This window comes from Strix aluco, chromosome 11 (assembly GCF_031877795.1).
Source record: "Strix aluco isolate bStrAlu1 chromosome 11, bStrAlu1.hap1, whole genome shotgun sequence".
Taxonomy (NCBI): Eukaryota; Metazoa; Chordata; class Aves; order Strigiformes; family Strigidae; genus Strix; species Strix aluco.
Genome location: NC_133941.1, coordinates 22,468,142 through 22,476,228, shown reverse-complemented (window position 1 = coordinate 22,476,228; position 8,087 = coordinate 22,468,142). Strand labels below are relative to the sequence as shown.

Genomic DNA, 8,087 nt, shown 5'->3' with positions numbered 1-8,087 from the left:
GTCACTGTTGTGGGGGCGAGAGGCACCCGAGGGTGGGGGTGTCACTGCTGCCCTGAGCTCCCATTTAAACGTTTTGCCTTGTATTTATCCAGAACTTCTCCATGTTCTGTTCTTGGCCTTACACTGGCCCCTTTGCTTTGTTTTGTTTTTAAAAACAGTAAATAGGGGGGTTTATTTAAATATAAGCTGTCATCTCGGTTAAAAAAAAACCTCACAATAGATTTTTCGTGAACATTAGTCAGACTTGATGACAGTTTACCCATTTTTTCCCGTACCCTCTTGCTAACCTCTTCACTGCCTCAGCAAGCTGTTTTATCCAGTGATGCATTTCAACAGTGTCCCCGTACTTGCCTTTGGGAATTATTTGCTGCCCAGATTTCGTCAAGAAGGCGATGATTTGGGGCGCATTACCAATTATCTGGTGTTCACTGAGTGCCTTCTGTTGGCCGAGTTACCTGTATCCAGAACAACTTCACTCGAGCGTGTCTGGGGGGGGTCCCCATATCGTGCAGTTCTGTTAGCCAACACCCTGTTTTCTTAGCGCTGCAGCTCTGCCTTGCCTTTGGGAGCTGGAGGCCAACTATGAAATGACAGATCTCCTGTTCAGCCTGGTAAAATAGCAGTGGGTTCAACACAGGAGCTAAAGGGTCGTCATTGCACAAGTTGACACTGAAAAGGCTGAAGTCTGACCTTGGTAAGCATGATTTGTATCTAGTGTGGGATTCTGAGAGGTTACGTTTCTGCAAGAGCTGAATAATTAAACGAAGCGAAGCAGTATCTTAGAATACGTGATGGCATGACAGCAAAATAAAGGCCAGAACTCATCCCCCACAATAAAGAACAAAATGCCAATTAACCCACTTTACATTGTTCCGTATGTAACTGAGACAGTAACTACAAGTTTCCTGTTGGTGCAAGATTTGCTGTTTGATACAGTTTAATTTACAAGATTCAAATAACATGAAACTTCTTCAAATTTCTAGCAGTTGAATTAAACTGGAAAGGTAAAAACTGCTCTTCAAGAGCACAGATTAACGCTGCTTAGACTAGAAGTGCTGCAGCCTTCCTTGGCTGAAGTGCCAGTGTCCCTGCCAGCCCTCTGGAGAGCTCAGCCACTGAACGTGGGGGCAACGCTCAGCGACACGCGGGGCCCGTGTTCACCAGCGGGGACCTAATTCCTTAATTCTGGAGTTTGGACTTGAAAGGGAGACCTCCCAAGAACACCGAGTTGTCCTGTAGAATTGGTTTGTTTCTTTGGAATACACCCTAAGGATTTAATGTATGGACCGAGTAATTTATTGTTGGAATGTCTGTATCCTGTCACCCTCTGGCAGGCGCCACATCACGCGGTGTGGGCCCACTTTGGCTATATCTGGCAGCTGGGTTGGCTTACTTGAAATCTGCGCCTTGGGAGTTTTTCAAACTTCTTTTGCTCCTGGTTGTGCCAGGGAGTAACGTTCTCACTCCGCCTCCAGCTGTGCAGCTGGTCAGGACCTGGTTACGAAGCCACCGGTGATGTGGGGCCGCGGGGCCACTTGTCCCACGCTGCTGGGGCTGTGACAAGAGAGCGGCCCATGTCCCACTGCTCAGCCAGCCAGGCTTCAGAAAGAGAAGAGGCGAGGAAAGCCTGCCTACACAGGAAGTTTTGGGTGCCTTTGAGCTCCAAGGTGAGTCGATTTTTAAATGCACAGATTCCCCAAAACATGAACAAGAAAAATAGGAACTGTTGCACTTCATATACTATTGAATGAGCCCCGGAGCATTTACCTTACAGGCAAACTGCAAGGTTGGAACGGTACAGGGCTAAAGCACGAGCTGCTCACACTCATACGGCCTTAAAAGCCTGTCTTTGAGATCACATTTTTCTTACTAAAAAAAAAAAAAAATTACGTGCAACCTTTGTGCTTCAGAACCTTTAAGATATAAATCACAAGCTGATTCCTAATGTTAACTGAAAAAACAATAAATGAAAAAAAAAAACCCCAAACCAACCAACCAACCAAAACAACACCCAAACCCCCAACTGCCAGGTTAGTCAGTAAAGATCAAGCTCTAGCTTGGAAGTGCCCCCAGAGGTGTCGTGCGGCCCTCGGGGGGGTTTGTCTGCCTAACAAGGGAGTAGAAATATTTAGCAGAAATTGTCCCAGGAATCAAATAGCTGCACCAGACAAGAGCTGTGAGACTGAACATGCTCCGCAGTGGACGCGCCTGATGCTATGGGCCAGGTTACACTCACAGAAGGCTGAACAGAGCACGGGGTTTGAGAGACAGCAGGGACAGGAAGCCTGCATGATTAAAATTAAAAAAAAAAAAAAAAAAAAAAAAGTCGTATTTGCTTTTAGAGCAAAAAGTAAACCCTGTTAGAGATAGGGAGCCTGCGCCCAGGAGGAGGCTGTTTCCCACCGTGCACAAGCAGAAGGACCAGCCCGTGTCAGCTGTGGGCTGGGTGGGGGGCAGAGCTGGCCCCAGCACACCGGGGTGACCCTGGGGAGGGCAGCCGGAGCCCCCGAGGGCTCAGCCACGCCATCCCACTGCGTGCCACCAGCGCCCAGCCCCGCGGGGACAATGTGACCCGTCACCAGAGAGCCGGGAGCCCAGGCGGGAAGGCAGGGAGGGGGATCCCACTGCTTACAGAGGGTGCAGGGAAATCCGCAGCACTTCGCAACCAGCTCTGAGCTGCTACAGCAAAGAAGGTTTAAAAAAAAAGATCAGGTGAAGGCAGAGGTGATCCGAGAGAGACCGAGACCACACTTGCATAAAAATGCACAGGCAATGGCCCTAAACTAGCTTGTGGAGCTGAGGTACTGTGGTCACCCCTCTGAAAACATAAAAATAAGCAGAAAATAAATGATGTTGTGATATAATGGGACTCTGCATGTTTAGCTTTAATGAATTCATCATGTTTAAATTCTGTGTTCCTTCAGCAAGGCACATCATCCGCCAAGGACGTCTTCTTTCTTCTTCTGTCAAGAGGAAAAACACTGTACTGGAAAAGGAGGCTAGTTTGGAAATTATTAAAAGCAAGAACTAAAAATACAGCACTTTTGGGGGAGGTTGTTTTGTTGATTTTTTTTTTTTTCATTTTTCTTCCAGTGCAGACCCTTGGAAGTTAACGCACATAACACTTCCTTTGTAAAGGGTTCTCTTTACAAAAGAATAGCCAATCTTCTGAGGCAAGACAGGGATGTCTTCCTGTGGGCTACAGTCAGAAGGCTTGAAAAATGTGTTCAAGAAATGGGGTGTGACAGTCAAGTCTGATTGCCGTAATTAGAATGTTATGAAGTGCAAGATGTAAGTTACCTAATAAACTAATAAGAGTATTTATATGCAATCTAGCAAAAAGGGCTGTGTGTTGGAAATACACAAAACAGAGTCCAAGATGGATGAGTTTCATAGTTTGAACAGCCAAATCAAAACAGAGGCCAAGCACAGAGAGCACAAAGGGACAGACAGTTCAAAGCCTGGCACTGTAAACTGAGGCTGCCAGGCCACTGCCTGCTGGGTGTCTATTTAATACAAGGACTGACCCTCAGAATATTAAAAAAAAAAAAAAAAGGGGGGGGGGGTGGTGGCAGTGAGTTGGTCTCAAAGATTTAACTCTGCTTTTGTTACCAACATTCTCATAGTTCCTGTTTGTTTTTCTAGAGCATTTGTAGCCAACAGTGAGCTTCAGTCCCTTTGATCAAAATCAGCTTTTAGCACGCCCCGGGTTTGGGTCGGTCATTTGGATGCAAGCACTGGCTAGGATTCCGCCAACAAAAGAACAGTTAGGTGCAGGCCACCCATACAGCTTTTCACATTAATGAGCACAAATCCTTTAGTCTTGCAAACTGGGGTGTCTGTGTGGGATTTCTGCACCAAGAGGCTGAAGTGTGATGCTCGGGAAGTCCATACAGCACTATGGTAATCGAGAGAACACATGGGGAGACATTTGGCATCTCGTCTATAGAAGGGCCTCGACCCTGCCATTTCATTAGGGGACATTACAATTTCTTTCAGAGCTGCTAAGCCAGCTGGCCAAAAATTGTTCTTCTTTTCTAACCCACTGACACACTGAGTTAGTTAATTGAACAGAAATTCCCCCTCTTCCTCCATTATCTCTGAGCATCAAAGCAAAGAACTAAAAAGAAAAAAAAAATCATTTTGTGGCCAGGCAGATACATTTTTCTAAGAGCTTTCTAAGACTGAGTCAACCAGCGCTATCAACACCAATTTTAAGAAATATTTTTACTTCCAAAAGTATTGTGCTAAGAGCGTCACACGTTACCTGCCTTCCACAAAGTGCAGGACAGCTGTTGCTGCGCAAAGGTAGGTGCCAGGGTCAGTACTCAAAGTCACCCTTTACCTTCAAAACTGGTCCTGCCTTCCTGAGGATTTCAGAGGTTCATCTTTCAGTAGCTGAAACCTGGCTCTTGGCCCACGTGGGGGTAACTCAGCTGCTGTGGAGCGCCGGTGAGCTTTCGGCTTGGCATCGTCAAACTGAGTTTGCAGAATCCGAGTAGCATCTTCACAAGGCCAACAACAGATTGTAAAAGAAAAAACAGGCAATAGAAACCGGTTAGAGAGAAAAGACAAGTTTTGGCTGTTCAAACTAAAAAAGGTAGGCTAAAAGCCTCTCTTGCAAAGAACAACCTTTCTCACAAGGATTCCACTAGAAGAAATGATACCGGTGTTAAGAGTAATGGCTAGTGCCCACAGCAGAGACTATTCACTGCCCTGTAGGCTCTGTAAAACACACATGAACGAATTAATTCCTACTGCTTCCAAAAGCATTTCTCTGTAAGAAGCACTTGAGACAAACTGCACTAACCAAGCGCTTTGCAAGTTACAGGGTAATGTGCCACAGAAAGGTTGTAAAAGATGAAAGAGTCTAACCACCACAATAAATCTATTGTTTTCTGCTTGTAAATATTCCAGCGAATCTCAGTTGGTTCTGGGCAAAAAGAAACACATGGCAAGTTTTTCAAAATACTGTTTCATAATGAAATACAACTTTGTCTGTTGCTGTCTGTGGGAGAACAGGAGGTTGTTCTCTGACCGCCTGCCCAGGGCACCCTCAGGCTGCAGTTCTAACGGGCTCATCTCTGGCCCAATCATCTGGTGTTGCTTACGGTCTGCGAGGCAGCTTTTTGTCTGGTAACTAAAACTGATTGTCATCAGCCTGTGCAAAGGAAGATCAGGCAGCCACCAAAGGTGGCTTTACAGAAGAATCAGCCGAGAAGGCTCTATACCTCCCTGTCATTCTTTACTATAGACAAAGGAACTAAGACTAAGAAGTTGGGTAAACAGAGGGGTGGAACTGGAGTATGGCCAAGGTCTGACATCTGAAGATGCTTCATTTGCGAGAGTACAAACAGTTTTGCTGTATATGGATCTCCTTGCTAAAACCTATCTGCATTCAAACTCCCTTCCTCGATGGCAGAACTGAACAAGCTTTGGGACCATATGTCAGAGCTTCAAGTTAAAAGCTTTGTGATTAGTTAATTTTACCAGATCCATTACCAGTCTGCGGGGCTGCTGTCATGAAGAGCTCAGGTGGCTTCTTGTAAAGATCAAAATCAATGTGCCGTTTGTCCCAGCTCCATCTGTCTCGTGACAGCACTGGCTCCATGTTAGCATGCAGAACGTTCTCCTGCCATTTCTAAATGAAAATTGAATCCCTTTAAGAAGCCAGACCAAAATCACCAGGGAGCAGTCACAAAAAATAAGTTAGCCAGATTCTTGGGTAGCAATCTAACAACTACCTTAATAGGATCTTACCAAAGTCACCACACAAGACTATCTCTCTGTAAGTAGCCTTTCAATTTGTTGTGTTTGATACACGAGTAAGAACAAAAATCCATTTCGTGAGCAAGCTGCTGATGCTCTAGTACTGACCTGTTATCTAACATGCAGGCATTTGCTATATACTTGAAAAATACCTGGCAGGGGATTCAATTTCATATTTATGTCACATTTCTCTGCAGTGATATAAAGGGTCTGATGCACTTTCCTGTATTTCAGGCGCAGCTGCTAAACTCGCAGGCAACCTCGGACCATCCCTCTCGTCCATGTGACTTGGTGTCCGTATCCTCCTCCGCACAATGAGACTGAGACAGACCCACTCCAAAACCTCATTAGTTATTTATCTTTTCCCAGTGGTAAGAAGTGGGCTGGCTGTACAGGATTGCCACAACCGTGAGAGCTATATATCATCTCAAGGATAATCTTAAAGCACAGTGCTTTTAGAAAGCAGAAGCTGTCCGAGTGCTTCTAAAAATACAGTCATCACTATTCAACTCTTGGGGCCAAGAGCCCAGGTGTCCCGAGGAGGCAGGTGAGGGAAGCAGCACGTGCACTGGAATCATGGCAGGAACATTCATCATCACAACTGTGAAACAGAGTTCAACTTTTTGGGGTCCTCTGACTACCCACTGCTGAAATACCAGTTAGATTTTTTTTCAGACAAAACTATCCTTCCTAAACTACAAATTAAGTTTCACTGTCTGTTGTCAGCCCTGTACTTTCACTGTTTTACCTAAAACTGTACAGTTAAAGAACAGTTGAGTCAGCGCAGAAACCAAATGGAGATGTTTTAGGAAACCAGAAGAACACCAAGAACTTTTTTGCCTCCTAAGGGATGGTGTTACAAAAGATGGTCAAATTCCACGTTGGAGAAGAAAACCAGAATGGTTAAAGAGGTCATGGCTCAAACCCAGACTGCTTCAGAATGGGATCCTAACAGTTTTCTGCTTTTGTCCTTCCATTCAGGTAACATGAATGGTAAGCTCAGAATCAGTCTCCATTATCCAAAACAATGCTGGTCATGCCCACGAGGTCCCTGCTTGAGCAGAAGGAGCCTCCTTCCTCTTCTCTCGCAGCTCCATGGCTCGCACTGGTGCTACACAGCTGTTGGTACTGCTGGGTTACACTTAGTGTCATCTGGGGTAAGAGGTCAGCTCTCCTCCCTCTCTCATCCCATCAGGAGGTGCCAATGGTCAATACAACAATCAGCTGCTACTCCCACACTGAATATCACGGCGCCCCATTGAGTTCAGTTCAGTAACTCCAATGTCAGCAGCTGCTGCTCTGCAAGCCTGCTGCCCGTCTTCCAGCTTGTCAGGTTTTGATCCTGTCCTGCCTAGTTCCCCTCCTCTTTCTTGTCCCTTTGGCAAAAGGCACCAGCTATTACACTGCACTGGCTGGCCTCTGTTACTCTTGGTCAGTGAATCTTCTCTGCTCCTCCATGAGAAGATACATTCTCCAGTCCAGAAAAAAGGACTTTGTTTTCACTAACGATTTCACTTCAGCTCTACTCTAACCTTTCTGAGAAACTACTTTAATTTGTATTAAAAAAAAAAAAAATAGTACACATTCATGCAAGATATAGCAATGAGACGCCAAGTGTTCAGCTTGTTCCACTCTGTTCTGTGACTGTGTTCAATTAATTTGGTAGAATTTACTGATCCTGCACAATAAACCTCTGTTCTATTCTCTTTATTTCCTCATCTTGCCAATTCTAATAACATACAAATTTTCTTCCTAACAGCAGACCACATGTGCTTGAGTATGCACAATGCTGAGGACTGTTGAAAACAGGGAATTGGAAACTAGTCAAGCTGATGATCCAGTAAAATGGCATAAAACTAGAAGCTAAATGGTAAAGAACAGGAGAAAGGAGAGAGAACACAGGACAGGAAGAAACTAATAGAAAGCACAGTAGTGGAGGACAAACACCCCATAAAACTGTAACTACAACCATAAACAAAAGATGGAGGAAAAATAAGCAGTGCGGGATTTTGGAAACATGAAGGAAGGCTACAACTAGATTGGCAACTCATGAAGAACATCCTGGAACCCATCCAGAGTGCAATATTATGATTTTTCTGACACTAGACCCCACCTATAAATGTAAACCAAAGCACTCTTTGGTCCATTATTACCTATTAATACTGGCAAATGGGTTCAGGGTCGTATTTGTGTACCTAAACAAATCATCACCTGAGTGAGCCAGGTGCTGATGTACCCAAATTGCAGATATAGGTGTCACCCTCAAAAGAGACCTCCACGTGTTAAAGCAGTCTGTCTCTTTCAGGTCTCCTAAAATG

General features: G+C 45.0%; 1 protein-coding gene and 1 long non-coding RNA gene across 5 annotated transcripts in view; one reads left to right on the top strand and one right to left on the bottom strand.

Annotated features, from left to right (window-relative positions):
* The first annotated feature begins 608 nt into the window (after nucleotides 1-608).
* LOC141928450 (uncharacterized) lies at nucleotides 609-7,981 on the top strand. Of its 3 annotated transcripts, none has more exons than XR_012624762.1 (4): nucleotides 609-694; nucleotides 1,476-1,667; nucleotides 3,094-3,291; nucleotides 6,004-7,981. It is a non-coding gene; the product is annotated as an uncharacterized LOC141928450 (long non-coding RNA). The 3 variants fall into 3 exon arrangements; XR_012624761.1 differs by having other exon boundaries at nucleotides 648-694; nucleotides 1,449-1,667; XR_012624760.1 differs by lacking the exon at nucleotides 609-694 and having other exon boundaries at nucleotides 715-1,667.
* Nucleotides 3,570-8,087, bottom strand: part of CFAP92 (cilia and flagella associated protein 92 (putative)) — a 121,668-nt gene continuing 117,150 nt past the window's right edge. Inside the window, exons 14-15 of one of the 2 annotated variants that reach the window (XR_012624758.1) lie at nucleotides 5,503-5,641; nucleotides 3,570-4,505 (exon numbers count right to left, since the gene is read on the bottom strand). Coding sequence is in view for 1 of the 2 variants with exons in the window: in XM_074836675.1 (XP_074692776.1) it covers nucleotides 4,348-4,505; nucleotides 5,491-5,641 (309 nt within the window). In the remaining variant the exon portion in view is untranslated. Of the gene's footprint in view, nucleotides 4,506-5,490; nucleotides 5,642-8,087 lie in introns of both variants that reach the window. The other variant, XM_074836675.1, reaches the window with a different exon arrangement.